The 27,210-nt window shown below is 34.9% G+C and overlaps 1 protein-coding gene and 1 long non-coding RNA gene across 3 annotated transcripts in view; one reads left to right on the top strand and one right to left on the bottom strand.

Moving 5' to 3' along the window:
* Positions 1 to 16: 16 nt before the first annotated feature.
* The window catches only part of LOC132701793 (GRAM domain-containing protein 2A-like), a 65,669-nt gene continuing 38,475 nt past the window's right edge, over positions 17 to 27,210 (bottom strand). For both annotated transcript variants that reach the window (XM_060669991.1, XM_060669992.1), the window contains 4 exons: positions 5,857 to 6,009; positions 3,180 to 3,796; positions 2,934 to 3,117; positions 17 to 1,711 (listed from right to left, as the gene is read on the bottom strand). In XM_060669991.1, the coding sequence (XP_060525974.1) occupies positions 1,435 to 1,711; positions 2,934 to 3,117; positions 3,180 to 3,796; positions 5,857 to 6,009 (1,231 nt within the window). In that variant the 3' untranslated portion in view covers positions 17 to 1,434. The remainder of the gene's footprint in view (positions 1,712 to 2,933; positions 3,118 to 3,179; positions 3,797 to 5,856; positions 6,010 to 27,210) is intronic.
* LOC132702347 (uncharacterized) lies at positions 21,936 to 23,214 on the top strand. Its single transcript, XR_009618878.1, has 3 exons — positions 21,936 to 22,514; positions 22,663 to 22,777; positions 22,918 to 23,214. It is a non-coding gene; the product is annotated as an uncharacterized LOC132702347 (long non-coding RNA).

Genomic DNA, 27,210 nt, shown 5'->3' with positions numbered 1-27,210 from the left:
AAAGTAAGGACAACCATTTCAGGAATAACTATATTTAAATAATGGAAAAAAGCAACAAAATAAGATATCACAGGTTGTTCTAATATTAAAAATATGTTTAGACAACACCAACAAAACAAAAAGGGATCTCCAGTTAAACAGAGTCAACAATATTCTGAGGAACATCTAAGATGCCAATAATGTAATAAATCAAAAGTAATCACCACGATAATACATCAAAATGACGGAAACACAAAAAAAAAAGTCGTTTACAAAAATGCCCTAACTACAAAAATATACAAACATTTTGTGAGGGTATTAATAAACCTTTTTACATGTTTCCTTCTTTTTGCTCTATCGGGAACATCCACAAAGGGAGGTTTGTCCATGTTCCTGAGATGCAATCCCAATATTACCTATCATATCACCATACGATATAAACGCGCTGCATCATACCAAAACCATCTACACACTTTTTTCTGCCTCGATATTTTGTTATCACAAAAACAATTTAATAAAGTTACATTCTAATTTCTTTAAGTACCCTAAAGTATACCTTTCACCAAGGACACTCGACAAACGATCTGTTTAGTGCGCTAAAAGCAACAGAGAGATTGCTAATTGACACTACACTTGAATGTACATGGGGGAATTCCTGTTGACAATCAAAAAACTGCCACTACCTAAACACCATACAATGTAATTGAACGTTTAAATTACGCATCGATCGATTTTTGTACTACTTCAAATCTAAAACCCTAAAAAATGACTTTGTCAACCATGGCGGATTAGGCCTTGATGTAATATAACAATACTTTGTTTGGGATAGTTGGATAGACTTAACCAAATTCAAAGCCCAAACTATTTAGAATAAACCTTACCAATGGGAAACAATATATTCTTTACAGGAATATGCTAGATACCTATTTAAAGCTAAAGGTTTAGTTTTGAAAAGTTTTAAAACAACCGGAACTTTTACAACCGGCATAGGTTTGCCTAAGATTTGAATGGTAACAATTTTGACCAAAAATTGAGCTTACACTTTGTTTTCTCTATGTGCTTACCTTAATTCTATATTTAAAAGAAATGTCTACCCTTTGCCAGGTAACATTCCCTTTTATAAATGGCAAAAGAATCGTTAAAACTAGAATGGCTGTTTCAAATGTTTTTCACGAAATAGTTACAAGTGTATGAGCATAAACATTCGAATAACCATTATAATGTGGCAATATGTAAGGTGCACGTTCAAAGTTACAGGCAATTTTTAGTCTCGTTGGTCAAGTGAATGAAGGGCCTCGCTTATCGCTAATCATCGCGACATTCGGTAATTCTAACGGAAAATCGGGCATCTTTCGAAGTGCCCCAGATCAACTTTACCAACAAGCATATATTCGTCACTTGCTCCGCATAAATACTGATCCGGTTTCACTTTTCTTCAGCGAGGACGCCGTTCTGCTAACTTTTGGTCACCTCTCCGACGGTGTCGCCGGACGTGCTCTGTTTCGTCGTCGCGTCATCTTTACCATCCGCGGGGAGCTCGTTCTGCGTCAGCAGCATCGACAGCGCTTCCAGGCTCTGCCTCACCTTCGAAATTTGACCTAGGTTCGAATCTAGCAAAGTATTCACGGCATCGGCCGATTGGGAATGCAGTTGGGCTTGCCACTTCAGCACCTCGCCGTAGATGTCACGGTTACCCTCGTTTGCTGGGTTCTCTTGCAATGACCATGAAAATCTGGAAATACGAAGGTGTTCTGTTAAGCACATTTTGTGCGAGATAGAGAGAGTGATACTGCTGACAGGACCAGGAGACGTAGTCAGATCAGAAAGGTATACAGAGAGAGGCTGATCATATGCAAGAAGACCTCCTGATGGAAAGAGAATATAAAAAGTTTTTATAAGGGACAGGAATACAAATTTTGGTGAGAGCAACCTCAGTAATGGTTTTTTGCTGCCAGTTTCCATTTTGGAAGTTTTTGAGCCACAGTATATGGGCAAATGATCAAGATGAGATTATTTATTTATTTATTTATCAACGGGACGAGATATATAAACAAAATTGTAAAAAACAAAATAAATAAAAATTAAAACGTGATGAAATAGATAGATAAAGACTTAACCCTAATATGACAAACAGTGGTTTTCCAAAATATTAATATTAGGAGTCGACACGACAGCAAGAACGAATATAAGAAGTCTATCATCGGAACAGTTTCACTGACCGTCTTTTCTGCACTCTGGAAGCACTCAAGTTGGTCCGAAAAGCGATTTGCTAGTGCGATAGTTAATACGATGGAATTCTACCTGGAAGGATTGGTTTATTCTCGTCTGGCGGGAGAACATAACAGTTCGAGTGATAAATATCGTAGGAACCTATGCTGCACTCTTTCTATGCCCTGTATGTGGACGTTATACGAAGGAAGGGCTATATATAGGAACAATAATGCAGGTGTGGACGCACGAGGGAGCAGAACAGTAATTTGAGAGACTGAATACTCTGGAAGTTCCCTGCACAACGCTTAATGAAGCCCAAAATATGAAGCGATTTAGACACAATAGATGAAACATGGTGTGTGTAAGTACAGCCTTTGAAAAGTCTGTGTAAATGGCATGAACGTGAGACCCCTTTTCCAATGATTGCGGCAGAAAATCTGTAAATGTAAGTTTAGCCCAGTGAAGCGATGGGGGAATCCAAAATGTTGGTCGATAAACCAACCTTTCAGACCAGCAGATAAACGTACAGAATACAGCCAGGATCCTGATGGGCCTATAATTGTTGACTTGCGAGTTATCGCCGGATTTTAGGATAGGGGTAATGAAGGTTGATTTCCAGTTAGTTGGAAAAGTTCCCGTTTTTAACGATTGGTTAAAGATAATATAAGTATATTGAAAATATCCTCACCCACGACCGATCGAATAAGTTAGTCAATAATGATGCCGATTAATTAAAAGCTTACCTGTTTTGTATTTTATTTATCCGGTACAACAAGACGGCGGCGGAAAGAAACAGCAAGATCAGAAGAAGAGTGGTAGCGACCAGTATCAGGTTCTGCCTAGGCAGCTTCCTAAATTCGGCGATGGCCTCCTTCAGGGTGCGGACGAAGCCGCCGGAACCTTTCCTCTCGAGCGCCGATCCGGAGACTGAAACAGGAAGGTTTTTGTCAACGTTGGAACTTTTGAAACTGTCAAAGACGTGAACCTACTGTCGGTCTGACTTCGGTTCTCCTTTTCCGCTTTCCTCATCAGCGCGAACTTGGGCGACGGCGACGACGCGACCTCAGGCACGGGAGAATCCCTACCGCTTTCCCCGGACTCGGACGAATCCGCGTCCTCCGGGTCCATTTCCGGTTCCGGAATGATTTCCTCGCTCTTGGCCTTTTGCCATACGGTCCGCATGTAGGCGAGGGTGCTGTCGCGTGTCATCAGGCTACCGAATATGTGCTTGTCTTCGCCAGTTACCACCCCGATCGCGTTAGGTATGATCCTCGCCGTTTTCTCTTTGGTGATGTCCTCCACGGTCAGTATCGGTATCAAGAGCTTAGTGACGTAGCCGAAGACGTTCGAGTAGAACGCGAAGTAGTTCTTGGTGATGTAGAGGTGACCCTGGAGGAGGATGTCGCCGATGAGGGCGCACGAGTAGTGGTTGAGCACCTTCTCGTCGTCCTCGACGTTGGGAAAGTGCCTCAGGAACTTCTTCTGTCTGCCCTTGGACGTGGTGTGCACCTTGGGATCTTTGGCGGCCTTCGGGCTGGGCGGCTCGTTCAGCTGGCCCTGGGCCGTCATTATCGGCGTACTCGTCGATAGGTGTTTCAGAGAAGTCCTGCGGAATAAGGGCGATCGCCTCTGTTAGGCGTTTTCCGAAAAATTTTGGACATCGGCATGAGAACAGAATCGTGGCAGTAACGGTAAATATTAAAAGACGTGAGAGAAATAGGAGTAATTTTTTAAAAAATGTTTACGTCAAAATTAAAGTAGATGCAACTTCGAATATCGACATGGTGAAGTGGTGGTGGGCGTTATCGAGGAATCCTATCTAATATGTCACGCAAAAATTTCACCGTTGTTTCACCGATCGCGATTAATGAGAGCGTGACGGTATTGGCTTACCATTGATCATCGTCGTCCTCGCTGCTAACGCTAGAGCTATCGTATTCCCCGGGGTATCGATCTTCGATCGATAACGGTCGATCTAAGCGAGGCATGTTTGTCGCCGAGGTGCACATTTATCGACCGATTTAAGATATCGTACTAAATTGTTTTAATCGAAAACACTCCAAGCTTTTATATTGGACCTGTAGCGTTTTCCGATAATTTTTCGTATTTTAATGATATTTCCAGTGATAACGCGTGGTAGCGGAGATTGATGTTAAGTGTATCTGTGTGTGTGTGTGTGTGCGCGCATATCCAATAGCGGGGCCTGCGGGGGCTGTTATCGCCACCGATGGGATTCCTGGAGATGATAAGGAGGCGATGCATATGCGGATTAGTGTCGAGTTTAACGAACCGAATCCCGAATTTTAATGATATTTCCAGAGGTACACTAAAGCAGTAACGTAAAAAAGCTGGGATTGGGATTTATCACCCGTTCCGGACTCGGACCGGGAAAGTTAGTCTTGCAAAGAGTCATTTTCTCACTATTCAGTCGCATTACAATCTAGAGATATCGATACGATCGGATGGACAACGTTCATTTATTTATTTATATATTACAGTAATCAACAAAAAAAAGAACACGTGCATAAGCCACAGAGATTCAAGAGTTTTAAATATAAATAATATATAAGAATAAATATAAAATATTGAAATTGGGAGGGGGGGGGGTCTGGGAGGTCGGAAAAAAATAATTTCTCAAAAACTGTTTATGCGATCCAAAAAATTATGGAACGAGAAGATCCTAATAAACCTTCATTCTTTATAATTTTCAAAAATGTACATGGTGTGCCCGGTATTCGCAAACAAAACTGAAAATTCCTCTTTTAATGAAAATTTATTTTTACCTATTGTGCATGGTGTTCGCGATATTCTGTGCACCATTACAAAACGTAATACGCGCCCTAAATTTGCAGCTACCGAAAATCGCTATTTCTCGCATTCGATACAGACGCGATGACGTCATTTAATATTACGCATAGTTTCAGAAAAGAATTATTTTCTCGAAAACCATTTGCTCTATTGGAAAAATTCTATATCTGTAGCTACGACCTTTATTTTGAATATTTTTCGAATTATATACAGGCCGTTTCGTTTATGGGCAAAAATTGGAAAAAATCTGGAAAACTTCTATTTATGTGGCTGGAAAAAGATAAAATAATTTGGTTTAAACTGTGTTCAGAGCTACAATTTTCTGATTTACAGTTCTTGTCCATTATACAGGGTGCGTGAGATATTTCCATAAAAATATTATTGTAAATCGCTATAAAGTTTGCCATGGGTTTGAATTTCGACGGCCGTGAAAGGCACTTCATACAGGGTGTGCTCATAATAAAATTAAAAATTGGAAAAGAACAATCGATTCCGTCCCAAAGCAGTTTATACAAAAATATTGCTTCAATACTCTTGAGTCAAAATAACATAAGGCACATCAAAATAATAAATATCATGCTTCTAAGAACAAAGGTACCTCAAAAATTTCTTCACAGGTTTTGATTTTTTGCTGATTGTCATGACATAACACTTACTGATATTGAAATTTAGTTTATTTGATTCTGATAATGTAATTAATTAACTGTAACATTTTTATATTATATTTATTACATTTATACATATTATACTATTATACGCCGTCCATTTTGTGATATTTCTATGCCTTGCAGGTGTAGAAAATTGCTATTATTTTTTTAATGTAGTTCCACCTGCAAATATTCGTAAACTTCTACTTACTTATCGATTTTATTGAAGACGGAATGGCTAGGGCTTCGCTGGATGGAAGGACTGGCGGGGGGCTCCGGGAGCCCCGCGGGGGACGCGCCAAGTAGACCCTGCGGCGTCGTCGGAGCGGACCGGGGCCCAGCGCTCCCGAAATTTCCCGACGACCTGGAACAATTTAATTTAATTAAATTAATTAAAACAATAATTACCAAAAATTAATTAAAATAATAATTTTTTGCTTTTTTTAAATGTGTATACTGTTCGTTCTCGAACGTTCTACCGCCCCAAAGGCGCACGTAAAAGAAATATGTTTTATATTATTCTCCTTAAAAAAATCCAAAAATATTGTGCAATAATTATTTTTCGATTTCTCTTATTAAAAATGTAGGCCTTATTGAATCAATAATTTCTCGGGTAAATGTAATTGTGATCGGTGTGTGTGTGTGTGGGGGGGGGGGGGATACTCTTCGCTTTCGATATTACCGGTGACGAATATATTAAACAATGGCCACGGGTCGATATTTCAATTGTTTGTCAGAGCCTGGCGTTTTAATTGTGCGGAAGTTTTCTATACAAAGCGAAGCTACGTAAAAATAATGAATTATAAACCGCAGAACCTTATTTAATTTAATCGAACCGTATTAAACTTTATTTTTTTAAATAATTATTACCATTTATTAAAAATCTTTTGCTGTTTGTCCTATATGTACGGATTTTTTTTTAATGTACATTCTTGTAAATTAATTAAATTTATTACTTTCAACTTGGGCACTAAAACAAATAAATAAAATGAATGTTGAATAATAAATAATAAAAAAATATATTTATTAAAAATCTTTTGCTGTTTATTCTATTTCAATCATTTTGTTTCTGTTATTGTACAAATTCTTGAAATAAGTTTTTTATTTTACTACTTTTTTACTTTATAACATATTCAAAAAAAAATATTTAGGTTTTACTTGTGCTGCTTGGTTCATTTTTAATTTTTTTATTTTCAAGTTCGGCACTAATATAATAAATATAATTAAAATTAAGTTTACATTTATTTTTAAAACATAATTCAATTTGGAAGATTCTGAGCGGGTTATTTCAAGAAATTTTTAATTTTATAATTCCGCTTACTTTATTGGTTAAATACTAAGCAATAAAATATTATTTAATTTTTTTTATTTCTCTTCTGTTATAGTGGGGCTTTTAAATTTTATGATTTTTTTTTAATTTTGTTACTTTCAAGTTGGGCATTAAAATAATGCTAATTAAAATAAATTTTAATTTTATTATTAAAAAAATATGTGATCTGGTTGCTAACATTTTGAATAATAGGTGGTAAAATATGATTTATTAAAAATAAAAATCTTTTGATGTTTATTTTACTTGAGGGTCCTCTAATATTCAGCGGATTTTTTGAAGAAGTTCTAAAATATATATATATTTTTTAACTTTATAATATACTCTTTTGTTTTATTTTCATTTGACTTGTACCACTCAATTAATTTGATTTTATTGTTACTTGGAAGGTTCCGTGCGTTTTATTTAAAGAAGTTTTCAGTTTTATTACATCCGCTTAATAAATTAGTTAAATTAATAAGTAATAAAATATAATTTATTAAAAATCTCTTACTGTAGTTGAATTATTATATTATTTATTAAAAATTTAAATTTTCTTATTTTTGTGAATTTTGCAATCCAACCAAGTAGTTTAGACTTCCCGACTTGTTTTACGAAACTGACAAAAAAGGAAATTAAACTCAAATGGTTGCCGAACATTCGATGAATTTGACTGACGGTCAAAGGATTGTTTTTCAATTTTTATTGGAGCGTTGTTTGCACAAACATGACGGTCGGTGGCGGCCGGTCGTTTTTTGTTTTTTTTAAATTGGTCAAGGTCGTTGCGCGTATAACCTAATAGCTTTATAATCGTTTCAATTTGTTTTCGTTAGCGAAAAAAAAACCCGCTTCGGACCAACGACACAAAAAACGAAAAAACAAAGGAAACGAGCTTTTAAGGGACACGAGCAAACCGTATAATTCCTTTCGTTGAATTATTTTAATTTAATCGATGGCTGAAAAAGAAAGCGATTAATTTAATTATTAAATTATATTCGATATTCCGAGGGGGGCGGGGGGCGTAAAAATGGTGCCGTCGTATTGATCGCGCGTTAAAGATATCACTTGGATTAATCTATTTTTAATATTTTTCGCCGTGTAACTTTATATCGATTTTTTAAGGAAAGTTGAATATGTTTTTGATTTCTTCAAATTTTTGCCATTTTTTAACATTTTAAATATTGTATAAATTAACTAAAGCTTCCTGTTTCCGGTCTTCACTTTTTGTCAGCTTTTCAGCAAAATAAATGCCAAAAATATCGAATTGTTTTTGCTCACCAAAAATATAATCTTCATTTAGCATAAAAATAATATAATAATAAAAAATACAACATATAAATTCTAAACATAAAATTCCAGATAAACGGAAACCAAACGCAAAGCACAGATGTCAAAATTTGGACAATATATGGCGTCTTAAATTTTTTAAAAATTTATTGAGTATCGCAGTTTTTAATACCATGCGGTAAATTGTTAAAATGATTTAGGCCTTTATGTAATATAGAGTTTTGTACTTGACTAGAATAACATTCTCTCAACATAAAATTGCCACAATTTCTTGTATTGTAAGAATGAATATCTCCGAAATAGGTAACTTTTTCACAAACATAATTGTCCACACTGCTGTTTAATTTACAAATAAATACATAGACATTTAAAATTACTTTTTGTTTTACAGACAAGATATTAAGAACACTCAATATGCTTTGAAATGGCTTATATGTTACATTTTAGTATATTTCTCATGGCCCTATTGTACAATAAGATTTTGGTGTCAATTGACAAATTTTTCCCTATTCTAGATATAAAATTAATCTTTTTATTCATTATGAAATCGGAAAAATACAAAATTTTGACTTGTCCGTGTTTATACAAAGGTTATTATTGCACAGCCATTCAAAAGCTTTGTTCAGATCGGCATTCTTTTTTCTTTGCATTTCATCCACATTTTCACCCACAATAAAAATCATAGTGTCATCCGCAAATAATACCGCTTTAGTATCATCTAAAATAGTTACAATATTGTTTATATACATAAGAAACAACAATGGTCCCAAAACTGTCCCCTGAGGAACACCATGTTCTACAGTTATGCAATCAGATATGCAATTTTTATAGTTCGTTTTTTGTACCCTATCTGTTAAATACGAACAAAGCCATTTATACGCTGTTCCCTTAATACCCATTTTGTACAATTTTCTTAACAGTCTAGTTCTACTTATTGTTTCGAAAGCACGCTTAAAATCCAAAAACACAAATTTACTATCCTCCAAGGCCCTCATGAAATCCTCACAGACAGTAACAACAACAGATTCACATGAATGTTTGGAGCGAAGATTAGACACTAAAATATTGTTTATGTCACAATAACTTTGCGGCTGCTGTTTCACCAAAATCTCAAGAACCGTCTCATAAACTGGAACGGTATTAATTGGCCTAAATTCTTGACATAGATTGGCGTCGGGAACCTTCTGTACAGGTATCACCGTTGATCTCTTCCATGCCTCCGGAATAATTCCACTCGTAAGGGGTGTGTTCACAATGTCCAACAATTACACGGGCATCAATCAATACACTCTTTGAGATACCACATTCATTACCATTTGTTAGTTGTGGTCTTAAACTGATCTATTTCTCCATAAGTTGGTATGTTATCAGTGATATCATTCACACCCTGGGATGGAGGAATGCCAGTCAAAATATTTTTAACACTGTCTATAAAATACCCATTAAATTCATTAGCTATGTCTTGCTTAAGTGAAACAATTCGCTGGCCAAACTGCAACTCATCGGGAAGAATACCTTTTTTATTTGGAATTAGCGTTTTTTTAAGGCAGCTTACAATTGTTACAATTTTGTTCAAGTACCGCTTTTTTATACAAACAGTCTCTTGAGTAGTAAATTTGGAAAAATTATTGACTAGTCGTCCTAATATGAATTATGGACACAAAAAACTCTATTTCGTTTTGGCTTTTGTTGATAACTTTTTATGGGTCATTCAGGAAAAAAAACACAAAGGGGTTTAAATTGTTTATGTTTTCTTCAAAATTTGCTGTTTTGTAGTACTATTCAAAAAATCCATTAGAATTTTTTGATTACTCGTTCGAAAAATATCATAAATTCACATAAAAAAACGCTTTTCAATTTATAACAAATTGAATATTGAAACAAAACAAAAAGAAGGCGAAGCGATTTTTTAATTTTTTTTAATGAAGTTGTACTCAAATTCAAGTTCGGTAAAATCGAGAGACGACTACGCGACAGTGAGATTCCTATCATCTGCTTTCGCTGGTTGATCAATATACAGATGGTTCCGGTCGCATCGAAATCCGATCCGAATTTCGATCTTCTTTTGTTTTTCCCGTTCGTCGATCTCTCTATTTTTAGCCGTATCCGATCGAGATAGTGCGCGATCACCGTCATATAAAATTTGCACGGTCACTATCGCAGTTCGCTGTTTCCACACGGTATAATGATAAACTAATTCGGCCTTGCCTAATAGACTCTTTGTCTCGATGAATGAGCTTTAATCGTTTCCGGTTTCCTGTCGCTTTAAATACCGAGCGTTTTTGCATTCGGGTCGTACAAAGTGCGCAATCTTTCCATTTGCGAGTTTTTTAAGTCGTGTCAGAAAATGTATAAACGACTTAGTAAAGTGGCGCTTAATGGACTGGACTGCGAGTGTGTTCCTTAACCCGTACGTTAATGCACCGCCTATTCTATGATTTTTTTTGTAACGTCCAGGAAATATTTTTGCATATCCATTTAGAAATTTTATTATCACTACTAAAGGACATGAAACCGTAGAAATCGCCAATTTGTGTGTAAAGGAAAGATCCTTATATATGACTTCAAAAGTTAACAAAAGCGGTACATAAATTTGTTTCACATTTTCAAGTAAATCCGAAATAGAAAAAAAATATTTTGGATTTGTATTGCCATTTTTGTTAAGTGTATAGCATGTAGACCACATCGCAGAAAACATACATTGGAAATACTATATTGATTGTGCTTTATTTTTTGAAACATATTTACTGGTGCGTGAATGCACCACAGACTTTATCTGTGAAACAAAACTTTGTTATTGCGAGTCTAGGCAAGTCAGCGCATGTAGAATAAACATCCAACAATCAGCTGTTCTTTAGTTTGTTTTTTTGTTAGTTTGAAACGGAATTACAGGCGGCTATGGAGGAGATCGTGATGGACGAGGACAATAACAATGAAAGTCGTAAGTATTTTTTGGATTGACGTATTCTTATTTATTGTAGCATTCCATTCCATATTGACGCGGTCTATATTCCACCCGACGTGGATACCTTGACTGACGAAGAAGATATGAACGATAACATAAATCTACAAGAGTTTGATGATGATAATGATACAGCTGTCCTTCAACAGTCCTGTAATTCATCGACTACTGAACCTGAATGGGACTCATCAGATGATGAAACCCAGGAATTCAAAAGAATACGTATGCTTTCTGCAAACGACAGGCTTGCTTCTACTGTCAAATGGAGGAAAGGTCAGATGAATTTAGATCATGTGAGGAACTAAAAAATAGGTTTTCTGCTTGAAATATTTTTTATCTTTTTTGATAACGAAGTGATTGATTTGGCCTATGATCCGCTAGTTTCCCCAACAATTGATAACATCCCCCGGGAAGGGAAGGGGAGGGAAATCCCTCAATTTTTGTTAAATTTTAGTAGTTTCGCATTTTTTGTCCAGAATTTTATACATCAGCGACTCTTATTTCACACAACATTACATGAAATTTCCTAGGTATTTCATGAATGCCAGAATATATACGGAAAAGACAATATGAAGTTTTGGTTAGTTGCGTAGTTGAGTAGTTCGGTTGAAAGTGGTATACTTATTTGAAAAAGCATTTATAACTAACTGTTGGAAGGCGTATCGCCTGTTTAGTTCCGGTTTCCTCCTCGTCTAAGCAACTCTTGCGAGGTTGACTGTCAACTATCTCGCCAACGTTTAGGTGGTCGTCCAGTAGGTCTTCTTTTGTTTGGCACTTTTCTCTTATGTCTACATTTCTCTGTCTGCCCCTCAATGTGTATCCAGTTATCATTCTTAAGGTCTTCATTTCAGTAGTTCGTAGGATTCTCTTTGTTACTGATGTTGCAGCTCTGGTTTCCGCACCATATGTCATCACAGTTTTATTGGTTTGTTTCCTTACTTCTTCTTCCAGGAATCCAGAGCTTGTAATTTTGCATCCCAGGTATTCGAGTGACATTATCTGATCAATAGTTTTGTTTTTTATTACCAATTTGCACCGTAGAGGCTCCTTTGCAATGGTCATGCATTTGGTCTTATTTGTGGAAATTTGCATGTTAAGTTTTTCTGCCTGTCTGTTAAAAGCTTGTAGCATTCTTTGGAGGTCGTCCTCTGACTCTGCAATAAGTATTGCGTCATCGGCATAGCATAGCATATCCTAATCCAGTATTCTTAACGGTTTTTATTAATTGGTTCATGACTGTCGCCCTGGCGAATACCAGTTGTAGTTCGGAGATGCTGCGTTGAGGTAAAGTTTGTTCTTATTTGGGTTGTTGTGCATACAAAAGTACATATTATTTAAAAACTTTTTTGTTATTTACTCAAACTTATTTACTTTACCCGTTTCTAAGTTATACCGATTTAAAGTAAACATTTCTTGATTAATAAAAAATGTGATTAACGCTTATTTTTACAAGTATGCCATGAATGTTAGTTACTATGGCAACCATTGTTATCGCAGTTGTTTTAAGTGCAATTACAAACAATAGATTTCAACTATTTTAGTATGATTTTATTTATTATTTTTTATCGATTTAGTTCTGATAACATGATAAATAAATGAAAAAACAGTAAAATACCTACAAGTTAATAACCAAAATTATTATTGCAATTAACTACATAATAAGACATTTCAAAAATTTTGTTCAAAATTATGTCCATCTGCTCGAACACAACTATCAAAAACTTTTAACAGATGAGCTTGGGTCACTTGCAGGAGAGTCCTTCTTGTGATAGCGGCACACGCTGCAATAATTTTGTTAATGAGATCAGCCATATCTTCGATAGGTTCTTCATAGATAACGTTTTTGAGGTAGCCCCAAAGAAAATAATCTGGTGGTGTAATGTCCGGGGACCTCGCCGGCCACCTTACCGGTCCATTAGTACCAAACCATCTATTGGGATATTCTCGGTTCAAATACCTCGTTACTATTTGGGCATTATGTGCAGGCGCTCCATCCTGCTGTAGCCACATATTCATTCTAGTGTCAAGAGGCACTTCTTCTAATAGTTCCCGAAGTGTAGTTTGAAGAAATCTTAAATAGCGATCTGCATTTAAAATTCCTTCGTAAAAGTAAGGTAATAAGGAATCCATTTAATATGCCGCACCAAACATTGATACTAAAAATTCGTTGGTTACCTCTTTCTGTAATCCAACGAGGATGGTTTTCGGACCAAAAACGACAGTTGTGTCTATTAACGATTCCATTATTTTGAAATCGACTTTCGTCGCTCCATAAAATTTTCGAGAGAAAATTTGCATCTTGGCTATACAAATCGGACAATGTCGCTAAGAAATACATTCTTCTAGCATAATCGCCTGGTTCTAGTTTATGAACTAGTTTACTTTTGTACAGGTGAAAAGAGTTTCTATGTAGAATTCACCACGAAGAACTTATGGTAACACCGGTATTTTCTTTTATCTCTGATAGGGATATCTTGGGGTTATTATCAACCTGCTGAATTACAGCAGCAGTATTTTCATCATTTGTAGCCGTCCTGTTCCTATCTCTTTTAGGTTTTATGAAGCTGCCATATTCTCTTAAGTTTTTACATAAACTTGAAAAGGTTTTTGCCTCGGGGACTCTTCTATGCGGATAACGCCGTGCGTAAACTCTTTTTGCTTCTCTACAATTGCATCTGCATTCTCCAAACACCAGTAACATGTCTACTTTTTCCTCATTGCTAAATTGCACCATTTTCACATAATAATTCTTAGTTTTTTTTAAACCGAACAAATTTGGATATTTCACAAAATGTGACAATTTTTTGATACAGCAATAACGACTTACGTTTGTAATTGCACTTAAAACAACTGCGATAAATGTTTACTTTAAATCGGTATAACTTAGAAACGGGTAAAGTAAATAAGTTTGAGTAAATAACAAAAAAGTTTTTAAATAATATGTACTTTTGTATGCGCGTATTTCCAAAACTTTATATATATATATATATAGTGGTCAAACTTAAGCTTGTTGGTCACGTAGCAATTAAAAATATACGAAAATTATGGAAAGTATGATGTGATATAGTGTTACATTTTGTCAAACGCAAAACGCAGAGGCAGCCAATGACCAGACAAGCGAATATTTCGGACGTTAAAAAAAAAATTAATTAATTACGAAAGATTCAAAAAATCAAGCCAAGGTCAAGTTTTAACAACTTAAAAAAATTAATAAATTGAAACCATACCGTACCACAGAAGTTCACCAATTACGTGAAGCGGATGCCGACAGAAGGATAAAATTTTCTAACTGATTTATCAGAAAACGCAAGTTTGATTGGGACTAGAGGTCCCATTCTGTGGTCTGCGAGGAGAACCTATGATCTAATTCCTCTAGATTATTTTTTATGGGGAAATCCCAAAAGATGCAGGCAGACTCGGTGGAAACCACTCGAGAAGCGTTTGTTTCCATTAATCCTATAGAGTTGGTGATTAGTTGTTGCCATTCAGTATGAAAATGGTGCGTTCATTGGATCGTATTGTATAATTAATCTAAAAGGTTCAATTTTAATATTGTATATTCTAATATTTATTATGTTTTGTTTATTAGGTTAAGATAACTATAATTTTCTTTTCTAAATAATCAAAAATATTAAAATTAAATTCAAATTTTGTTTCTTGTTTTTCGCTTAAATTATTTGAAATTTGTCTTATCTTTTTTAAAGTTCTAGTGTATATTAAATAATTTTAAAGGTTTTAATGTGAGGTCTTTTACTAATAAATATATAAAAAATGCCCTATATTTTCGCCTTTTTTTTTATCACAGATACCAACAAATCTATATGGCTGAAAAGGGCTCGACACGGGCATTTTTCTAGCCAACTAAAATTGCCACATAAAAATAAGAATGTTGTATTCATTTATGAGAAAACGGAGAAGAAAATCTGAGTACGCCACTGCATTTGCCCTTAAAAAAACGCACTAATCTCAAAAATTGATCCCTTGACACTAAGTCGATTTTGCTCTATCTAAATAGGTTTTTTTTGTTAAAACGCGCCAATTACGACGGCCCTGGACTTGTAAAGGAAAAAATAGTTTTTTTTGCCTTTTTAGTCAAGAACATCGTAAAAAAAATTGAGACGGGAAAACCTCAAATAAACAATACGTAAAAATCGGAGAAAATCGGAATGATCGGAAACATCTGCCGCGGCGATAACATTTTTATACCGACCTGACCGTAAAAATTCAAATCCAAACAAAAATAAGCATTAAACACCTGTTCCCGTAATAGCCCTACGACTCACTTCGTTTTTAGCAATGACGTCCATGTCCGGCTGCACGGCTGGACTTTGCCGATCGTCACTCGGATAAGCTCCAGCTTAAAGGAAAATTCACACGAAAATTGGGTTTTCACACGGTGTCGAACGATCGCTGCGACGCGAAGATAGAGACTGAGAAGCTCTGCTCCGCGTAGAATCGAAAAACGTGCGATTTTTGACGACCCGCCAAGAGATTTTTCGGAAGCCGCGCTAAATCTGCTCTACGTAAAGAGGTTAGCCACGGTTTTAGTCAGAATTGTATTTTTCGCATGTTATTAAACGGATGGTGGGCGCGTCTGGGAGGGGCGCTGAAGCCATAACGATGACGACCCTGATGTAGCTCGGCCATAAATATCGACGGTGACTAATGTCACGCCTGTTTTTGCGATTTTATCAGTGACCAGGAGCCGATCGACATACCCTGCTAAATTTTTAAATTTCTTATCCAGACGGTTCCAATACGTTAACATTTTGTCTGTAATAAGTTGAGTTGAGACGGTTCCAATACGTTAACATTTTGTCTGTAATAAGTTGAGTAACATCGATTTTTCTCAAAATCAAAATTGAATTACCCAAAGCCAGTGGTTTCCAGATGTTTAAATGTTTCTCTCAGTGTATCGTGGGCTCGATCACATAGGATTTTCCGATGATCAATGTCTCGTGTACTTTGATTTCGGTCCGTGACAACTCAATGGTTTTATGTTTTTTTGAAATAAAATGAAATGCGAAAAAAGCTTGTTGGTATTTCCATGCGAGTTTCAATAGAAACTCCACCATGAAATATCAACATTAAAAGTTTTCGTGATTTTTAAGAGTGCGTTGTTTAAAAAGCTTTTGCTAGATTACAGCTACATTAATCAGAATCGGTAGTATTTGTAAAAAAATCAAAATATGTTTGTGCGACTCTCTTGTTCTTTCTCGTCTGACGCTTATTCACGGCATGTAAGTATTTTTCTTTCGGCATTTTGCCAAGTTCTATAATGGACTAAAGAGAAAAGCCTTTCACAATCTGCCTTTGAACTCCATTATATATCAATGATATAATTGGTAAGCGCTGATGAACTATGCATTTTCTTGTTTTTTTTTTTTCGTCAATAAATTTTGGCCAGCTTTTCAACATTGAGTGCGGATGTATAGAATGTTGTTTTTTTTTTTATTGATCCTTGGTTGATTACGAGGGTCGGGTAAAATTATAAACATACTCTTTGATGTGTCTTAACTGGACTCCTCTCTTTCCTAAATTTTAGATTAGATAGAATTGTTTTCACTTGATACACCTAATTTGACGGGCTGAGAACATGTTGACAGTATTGGACTTAGGTTTTTTGGCGATATACCATTCAGAGCATAATATTTTTATGCATTCAAAAGTATAAGTAAATTCACTCCAGTTTACAAGCAAGGTCAAAGAAATTTGATGAACAACTATCTATCTTTGTCAGGTTATTCAATTTCCTTAATAAACACAACATATTAAGTTTAAGATAATATGGTTTTCTCAAGAAGAAAGACATATATAACGCCGTAGTTTTACTTAGTAAATTTATCTATGTAAACTTAAGACTTAGCCTACTTTTTTAGACTACACACAAGCTTTTGATACAACCTATCTTTATAACAAGTTATCTGAAAGATATACTCCAAGTTGTAAGCGTATTAAAAGTCAGCAAGTTAAAACAAATGTTGGTGTGCCTCAGGGCTCAATACTTGGACCAATATTGTTCGTCTTATATATAAATGATTTATTGGTTTTGCAAGATACCTTAATAGCATAAGCGGATGATACTGCAGTAACAATTAAAGCAAAATCATGGCTGGATATTATATACTCCTGGCTCTATCGAAATAAATTAATACTCAACAGAGACAAGTACAAGTCTCTTTTGTCCACCGGACTTTGAAATCAATATTAACGGGGCGAGTCTGAAAAGAGTTAAAAGTAGTAAATATCTACGAACTTATGATTATAACACTAAATGGGATGTTGACGTGGCGAAACGAATACTTAGTATATGTTTTTTATGGTCTTAAGGAAATACTTTCAATTTGTTAAATTATAATAGTAGATTATTCAACAAAAAATCACAATTTAACAACTTAAAAATAATTATCGGATTACAAAATTTCGTATCATTCAAACAAAATATTTACTAGTTGCCAATAAACCTATTTGTTTATCGTTCCGGTCGGTTCTGCTATTGTTGTCTCTTTAACTGTGTACCTTAGCGAGAGAATTATTGGATATGTCATAGAAACAACGGAATAAACACAATTTTAAAATGTTATGTTGTTTATTTAACTTTTACAATTGAACACTAAGTAGTTCAATTAAAGAAAAAGACTAATTGGAAGAAAAATCATCCAAGGATATATGTGAAATTTTTTAGAAAAAGCATATCTTAACCTTCAACTTTGTTTTGTTTGTACTGATGAGACATATTTGAAAATCGTACAATTGGTCTTGGCAAGATATTAATATAAAAACTGTAAAAAAGCAATAAGTTCATATGAACGGTAAGTAAAGGTGCACTAGATTTTAATTGTATCTTGTAGCACGTAGTATTTAAGTTGTCTGATATATTGGTTAACATTTTTCTGTGCATTAGTTTTTGGGTACATTTTTGCAAAACAACGAATACATTCACTGACACGACCGTCAGAACTGACAAACGTCAAAATTCAAACTGTTATTTTAGGGCCAACTTATGTATAGATCAGTATTTGAAGTAAGTTCTTTATTGTAAAAATATTTTTTTATATATTATTATTTCGTTAAACTTTGCCATAAAATAATAAATGGTTGTACGAAATGCCTTTTTTTATGCGACAACGTTACAGCTAATAAACCGCTACGCTAGTGTGTGCGTCTCGTACCATGTGAGTTATCTCACTAGCGAAGATCCAAGAATGCTGACCCAGCAGAGTCCTATTTCTACATATAAAAACGTAGTTTAACGGTGTCGACAACAGTTCTGTCTAGGTATGTTATTGTAACAGACCATTTTAAACGGTTGTAAATTTAAATAAAGTTTTTCAAAAAGGCAACGGTCGTCCCGAGTAGTTAATTCGTGTGCTTTTTTTCTATTTTTTATGAGAAAAGTAAATTTTTGTAAATGTGTCATTTGATGTGCATGTAAACAACTCGAAAAAGTGTTTCATACTTGGATGTACTTTTTTTCTTGTTCTGCGTATTTGTGCATAGTATTATCTGTTGCAGATTCCCAAAAAAAGGATGTGCTAAAAGTGTACCAAATTTGTTTAATTTAACTATATATACATTTTTACATTATAATTGCACACGCAATGGTTTATTGTTTTCCACGCGAAATATTTTCTCCCACCTTACGTGGCAACCATGACGTCACATTTCTCGCCTCACTCGTCCCTGGCTTATATGTGCATCACAATAATAGCAAATTTTATGAATGACTTATGTGGTCTCTTGGTTGAACGTCTGTGATTATTACCATATTATTTCTCTCAGCGTATCATCGCGCGCACTTTCATGTGGCGGACGTCCATTTACGTCCACTTAAAATAGTTTTCAGCGAAAAAAAAAAAGTGATTGCGATAAAACTTGCGCGAATCAAAACAAAAACAAACTGTGGATTTTTTTAAAGGATACGCAGAAGCGAGACGCGGGACGATGATGATAATTGTGGCCGATACGAGATCGTAGAAACGCGATAACCGGTTTTCAAATAAATTATAAAATTTGTTGAGTTCGGACCGGGTTTTTTTCTCCCGATTTCGTTTGCCTCTTGAATTCGCCTTGGCCCGCTTTTTTTGACGAACGTACGACTCGACCTTATCGGAGCTCCGCAAATTTTCTTCGCCTTTTTTTTTTTGAGTGTGGTCCAATCACACGCGGCTATATAATTAAATGTGGGCGTTTGTTCTTGAGCTTCGTCATCAAAACTTTTACCTACTATCAATTATATATCTGAAGTATAGCGATGGGCCATGTTTTCTTTTTTGTCACACAAATAATAATGGCACTGGTATAATACGACCAAAAATATAGTGCATTTACTGCTTTGACTTTTATGTATGTGCGGGACCGTGGTAAAACCATCCCAACAGATGTTTATTCTTGCCTGAGATGGACTGGGAAACTTGACATTTTTATTGATGCTGAGGAGTATTTTCGAATAAGTAGAAGCGTTTATTTTAACCTCAGATCTCAGATCTTAAGAGTTTAATCCAAATTGCAATATGTTCGTATATATTACGGAGGTATTTGATTATGATCCTTCAAGTAAGTAGGTATTTGTGTACTTGACCTTTGACCCTGTGAGGCTGTTTTCATTGGATAGTTCAAAGGGTAAGGGTCAGTACCTGTACGTATTTATCTTACAGATAAGTTTCTTTAGTCTTGTGTGCCTGTCGATTAGCAAACATTCTTCTTCTTCTTGTAGTTTTGTGTCTTCTATATAGTTCTTCGATTTGTAAACAACAACAGTCTTTTTTAAGACTAGATTATATTCGATTATATTAAGACTAGATTATATTCGATTATATTAAAATGTGGAGACCGTGGAATGAAGCAGATGTTTCTCTGTTAGAAGAAGACATGGAAAACAACGTAGAATTTGAAGACAAAGTGAATATTAGAAGACGAACTACCTAGGAAAATAAAAAAACGGATCCATTTTTCTTCGGATGCTAAGAGAAAAACTCCGAATACTTCTTCAAATAAAGAAGAAATTAAAGAATTTCTGTACGAAAATTATTTATATTTTGAAGAGAGCTACACGAAAAAGCAACTCCTGGAATTATTAAAAAAAAACATTTTATTTAAGATTACAAAATCGATTCAGTGTCAGTATCATTGAATATTTAACCCGATGGAGATGATTTGGTCTGAGTTGAAAGCGTATGTATATAAGAAATAACACTGGACCAAAATTTAATGATAGTACCATAAATGTAATTCGGCGACAGGTAGCTAAAATATCAGTACAAAGCTGGCCTAGCTGTGAAAAACGAGCAACAAAAGAAGAAAATATTTATCGAGAACGATTAGTGGCGGAGTTGATCAGTGAACTAGGTGACGACAGTAGCGATAATGACGATTTTTGAAGGGTCTGCTCGGCAGGGTGTCCTATAAGGGACTGCGGTTTTGGAGCAATAAACAGTAGGCAAAGTTAATCACGGGGTTGGTTGTAAAATTACTATATTTCTGGTCCGCCTATAATAATAAATATTATTTCTACGTACTTTTGGCGTTTGTAAATTAAGTTGTTCTAGATGGTTGCCCTTCCAAGGCTTATTGTCGGTCATTGTTCCATTTATTCGATATTATATGTAATTTTTATAGTAACAATAAATATATTTTCAATTATTTATTCATAATTTAATTATTTTTAATACACTTTGGTTGCAGTCTTCGAGAAAACTCACACGGTGGACAAATGCTTTTTTGGATATTAAACTTACGCGTTAATTATTACTAAATGTCCTTGGTCAGTGACGGTTTAATTAAACTGATTATTGCGTCACGTATATTATGCCGTTAGTTTAAATTCGCAGTACAGTTAATTCCATTTTATACCGGGCGTCGGACGTTGTCACGTTGCTATGTGAAATTTAGGACCATATTGTTTGCCGTTTTTAGATCCTCGGAAAATTACATATACATATTTAATATGGTCCCATTGCCTGGCAGTTTTTGAAAAAAAAAAATCTCATGACATAGGTGGTTCGGTTTAAAATAAAGACAGGGTCAGTGATTGAGAATAATTGTTTCAGGCGTGGGACACCCTGTATATGTATTTTTGCTGTTCATGTGTGTGTTCATCACATTTTTAAAAATTTCTTATGCAGGCTGTTTCAAATTTCAATTCAAAGATTTTTATTAGGCAAAAATAAGGCTGTTTTTTAATATAAACGTATGTCCTAACTTGGTTCGTTTCCGATATACGGGGTGCGTCAAACTTATAGAAACAAATATTTTTTAATTTACTTTCTTAATTTAATTTATTTTAATAATTCGTAAGCAATTCAAAATTAATGTTTTTTGTTTTCTACTTTTTCGCGTTCATCACATTTTAAAAATTTTCTTATGCAGATTGTTTGAAATTTCAATGCAAAGATTTTTATTAGGCAAAAATGAGGCTGTTTTTTAATATAAACGTATGTCTCGATATACGAGGTGCGACAAACTTATAGAAAAAGTGATTTTTTTAATTTAGTTTCTAAATTTTATTTATTTTAATCATTTGTAAGCAATGCAAAATTAATGTTTTTTTGTTTTTTCCTTTTTCGTGTCTAGCTTAGTTAAAAAAAAAAGACAATCGCAAGCACCAAGCGCAACGGTTTTTCATTTTTATCTTCAAGAATAAGATTATATATATATATATATATATATATATATATATATATATATATATATATATATATAATATAAAAAAACTGGACTGGAAATAAGACAAAAGGACGAGACCAAAACCTAACGAAAACTGCTATCATGATTAATTGAAATGAGTTGTTATTCTTTTCTTCTTTTCTCCGGTTTAGCCTGAAAAAACAATTCATCTATACCGCGAATTTTTGTTTGGTCACACCCGCGGTGTCGTACAGTTCGCGAGAAGCTCTTCTTTTAGTCGCGGTTTCTTAGTACGACGAGAACCGAAAATAAAACGCTGAAAGCGAACGGCTATTTATAAAACTCTTGGGAAAATCGAATTAACACTCTTTGAAGTGACATTTTAGACATTTCAGAATCGCCTACGCGCACCGTTCACACGGGGTTATTTCTCTTCTAAATCGTATATATCCTCCGTCCTTGCCGTGTGATTTTTTTTATCCACTTTCACCGTTTTGCATGATATTATTTTCAAAGACCGTTGTTCGTTTCGCCGCCTCCCCCCCCAACACGCTCGAACCGTACGTTTCTACGTTTCCCGATAAGCGGGTTATTTCTCACATTACGACCTAGTTTTACAACTTAAATATACAAAAGCGCGGGACGATGTACATATGGTACTATTAGGGACGGACCTTCAAATGTTTTGGTAATAATATTTTCTTTTGAATCTCCATGACTTCCAATAAATTTAAGTTTCTACTTTTTGTGGGTGTATGTAAAATATCAAAATTGTCGTCAAGAATGTGTTTTTCTGTATTTAAATGTGTAGCATGATTAGAATATTGTGTTTTTAGACGCTCTTTTATGTTCCTTAATGCGTTTCATGAAGGATCTACCTGTTTGTCCAATATACAACAGTTCAGTGAAAACTTGTCGTTTAATTGTTTACCTTTTATATCAAATATTTTGGTAAGTTTTGCATAAAGTTTATGTTCTCTACATTGGATTTAAGTATTTGATGTGTAGTTTGAGTTTTTTTTTAAGTAGAGTCAATAAATATTAAATAAAAGTTTGAAAGTTGTTTTAAAATTAATTTTATGTGATTTTAGGTTACAAAATGCCACGGATTTGTAAAAATTCCTCAGATTGTTTTCGCTACATTTGTGGGGAATACATACTAAAAACACAGCGACATGTCATGACCGATCTGGTTAAAACTGCTTATAAGCTATATTTTTTACTGTAAAACTCAAGCCGCCACATTTTTTTATTTCCTTATAATACTTTAATAATATAGTTTTTTGATGAAATAAATATTAAATTAAAAATTTACGTGTAGTACTTATTTGTATATCAGATTCCGTGTTTAGAGCATAAAATAAGATGAATTCATGCATGAAAACAAGAAGGAGAGAAAAAAAAATTTTTTCCAGACCAGTGTAATCAAACCTTCCTTAGAGATGTAAATCTGTCCATTAAATTCAAAATAATTTTGGTCTATTCAGCAATCTAATACATCTTGTTTCACCAATGGTTAACCCCTTTCCCGAGTGATGGTGAAATCTACTAAATGTATCACCTCCATAGGTGAAATACTGGGAAATAAGTTTTGTACATCAAAAGACAATAGTGTTGCGTTAGATTGCGTTAGCGTTTGATATCTTTAATGTTGTTGGTTAATTCAATAGAATTTTTTATTGCAAATTTTGGTTTAAAATTTGTGTGGAATTTTAAAATATTTACTAATTTTGTTGAGAGTTTGCTTGCCGTTACATAAACGACTGGTCTAATAGGCATATCTTGTTTATGTAATTTAACTAAAGAATATAATTTCGGCGGTTGTGGATTCATAATTGTTAAAAAGCTAGTATTTACTTCCTTGACTTGTCGTGTAATTCGGTAGGATCGTGTTTGATACATTGGAAAAGTCCTGGTTTAAGAAAATTGTTGGTTTTTGAAATATATTCTGGGAGATCGATAGCTATGACTGTCTTCCCTTTATCTACACGTGTAAATATTATGCTATTTTCAGAAGCTGTTTTTTTTATAGATTTTACTAGTAACATTTGACAAATTTCTTGGTGTTTGTTGCTATCTATAAATTGAGAATTTATTATATTCCCTAATAAAATTCCCTAATTAAATTAGAACCGTTAATGTCCTTAATTGCTAATTCACAGCCGCTCCCTAAACAGTCTAATTCTCTATTAATGTTCGAGTGGTGTAAGTTAAAGTTGAAACCTTTTTCCAGAAATTTATGTCTGTAAAGTTTATGAACCTGTTGTAAAATTAGTTAAATTAGTTCGCTTTTTTTTTCATTCAACTCACGCAGTGGATCGATTTTCTCCAGCATTTTATTAATTCGAATACGACCTGTAATTCTTATTTCACACATTTTTTAATTTTATGAAATCGCTGGGCATTGTTATATGAATGTCCAGGACTATGATGTATTGAAAATAACGGAAGTTTCGTGGAAATTAGTGTTAGATGATCCGAGATCTAAATATGCGTTTTTACAACTAAAACCACAGTTATCATCCATTTTATTACTTACAAAATTTCAAGTTAACTAATAATCGACGTTATTTCTTCCACCTGCGAAAACAAACTACCAGGCTTAACACCATAACCGCCAAATATGGACGCTCTGGACGCCAAAGTACGTCAATAACTGATAAAAGTGTTGAAAAATCGTCGCATTACTACTAAAGAAATGTCTGACGACGAAGTTTTGGGCATGAAACGTGTAGCAGCAGAATGTGTTCCCTAATTTTGAACAAAAGGCGTCCTGATGTGTTCAAAAGGTAATAACTTCTGACGAATCATGGGTATATGGTTATGACGTCGAAACCAAAGGCCAGTCGTCAGAACGGAAGAACCCAGAATCGCCAAGATCAAAAAAAGAACCTCAAGTTCGTAAGGTCAATAAAGTTGAAGTTATGCGTCGTTTGCGAGAGGCAATACGAAGTAAACGTTCGGAATTGTGAGAAAATAATCATGTCTCAGCCATCATATTCATCGGATACGGCCCCCCTAAAACTCAAGTAACCCATGAATGGAAGGAGGTTTGGAACGATTGAGGAGATAAAGAAAAAATCGTTAGAAGAACCCAATGCCATACCAGAAGTGCTTCGAGGACTGAAGAAAACGTAACCACAAATGTATTATATCTGTGGAAAATTTTGATGAATAAATAAATACTTATTGATAAAATTTAAAAGTCACCTTTTTGAACAGACCTCGTATATATAGGGTGCCCGCTTAAGCTAGGCAAGCTGATATGCATTTCGGGCGTATTGTAATAGTTTTTTTTATTGTTCTCACTAAGTCGGGAACTTTTTGAGACGCTTAAACGCCTTTTCGCTTTTTTTTTCTTTTCGTTAAAATTACACGATTTAATGTGGAGCTTCGATACCGAAATCGCTTGGGTGTACGTATACGCTTGCACTATTAACCAGATACAGCTAGCGCATCATCGGTATGGTTTGTTGACGTTCAAGCCGTTCAACTGGAGCGTTTAAAATTTTCGTCGTTCCCGTTATAAATAAACAGATTGTTAATCGGGAATGAGTAAACCAGATGACACCGTTATTATTTGATTCGCGTGCGGAAAAAATGAGGAATTCGTGTAAGGAGATAAACAATCGGGTTATAAATATGCGGTGCCATATTTTGGAAATTACGCGTCCAAATGCCTGCATGTTATTGAACTATTTCGAGAAACTTTGCTGCTTACTTCTCAGGGATGTAACAGGCATAGCGCTTTCGCAGGTTTTGTCATGAGTGCATATATTGGGCCGGGAGTGCACCCTGCAAGGATATTTTGTCATCTTAGTAGGGCGTTTGACCGTATGAATCACGAAATTCTTTTGAATAGGATGGAACAATTCGTGGAACAGCTCTGGACTGGTTTAGAGCGTTCTTAAGAAATCGTAGGCAGTATGTGGAAATAAGGCAGGAAAAAGGGCTCTTCTGAATGTCCAAAAAAGAAGTTTTTATAATTTAAAGGACTATTTTACTTATTAATATTTGTTATCACTGTATTGTTGTTCTCTGTCACATATTTTTAATATATAGTTTTTTCTTAAACAGGGTGTCATTTAAGGTAGCGCCCCCTACAAGTCAGAGCTAAATTAGGAGCAAATTTAAATTTACCACGTCAAAAAACCTCCAGGTACCAATTTTGGCACAGAAAAAACAAAAATAAGACTTTGACACACGTTTAAGTAGTAACTTTTTACCTTGGAAATGAATCCCTATATATCACTGAGAATGAAATCTAATAGTGAAGAAAAAAGGCATACACTTTAATTGATCTGTAATAAATTGAAATAATAAATTAATTAAAAGGAATGTCTTCTATTTGGTTTAATTTCCGCTACCGAATGGTTATCATCTCCGGAGACTACTTTTCGAATTTCCATCATGATTCTTTAAAAAAGATAAATGAAAACGTTCTTTACGATATCTGGATCCGATCATATGCTTCCATCATGACGTCACAGTCGATATAACCTCACTTGTTTTGTTATCAAACTTTTGAGTTGGCGAGTTACTGTACAACAAAGACTAGGTTGTCTCCTGTAATTTAATATGAGGCAGTAAATCTACAAAATTACAAATGAGAAATTTGTTCAGAATAGAATGTAAATGTTTTGAATAAACAACTTTTAACTTAGGGTGTTAAAAAGTGTGAAAATGTTAATATATAATTAATACAATAATTTGGCAGTATGAAAAATGAAGGAGCTGTTTTCAAATATTTCACAAGATAGAACAAGGAAACTAAATGCAACTTTTGCATGAAAGTTTATGCACTCCGTGCCAGCAGAATGACAAAACGTTTACCCATGCTATAAATGCCCGGACAATGTCAAAAACGTCCTCCTGTCATTAATACAAGAAATATCACAAAAACGTGGGAGTGCTTGCAGGAAAGCTATTGAGATCTTCCGACTTCTTATTAGGGCTCAACTTAATATAAGGATAAACTCTGTTAAGTCCATATTAGATTAGATTAGATTAGATTAACAGTTGGCAGAGCTAGCAGTCAGCCTGTCCGTCACTGCGACCCAGAGGATCTATTGTGACTCTCTCCATAGCTATAGGGCTTTATCCAGGTTCGTCTCTCTAACCAGACTCCACAACTTCGATAATGGCTCCCTCGTATAGCTCTCTGCCTCTGGTTTGGTATCACTCGCCCAGTAGATGGAAACGCACTCTCGCTAGGTCTTCGCAGTGTCACAGTACGTGTGCGGCTGCTTCCTCTTCTTCCTGACAGAATTTACATTCTGTGTTTTCTTCCACTTCCATCAGGCTTAGATGCCTTTTAAACCTGCAGTGGCCCATCAGCAGATAAGTCCATATGAACAACAATGAAATAAAAAGCAGTGCTAGGA

This window comes from Cylas formicarius, unplaced genomic scaffold (genome assembly GCF_029955315.1).
Source record: "Cylas formicarius isolate icCylForm1 unplaced genomic scaffold, icCylForm1.1 PGA_scaffold_5__7_contigs__length_24384050, whole genome shotgun sequence".
Taxonomy (NCBI): Eukaryota; Metazoa; Arthropoda; class Insecta; order Coleoptera; family Brentidae; genus Cylas; species Cylas formicarius.
Note: the sequence above shows the minus strand (reverse complement) of the source record. Positions and strands in the feature narration are given on the sequence as shown.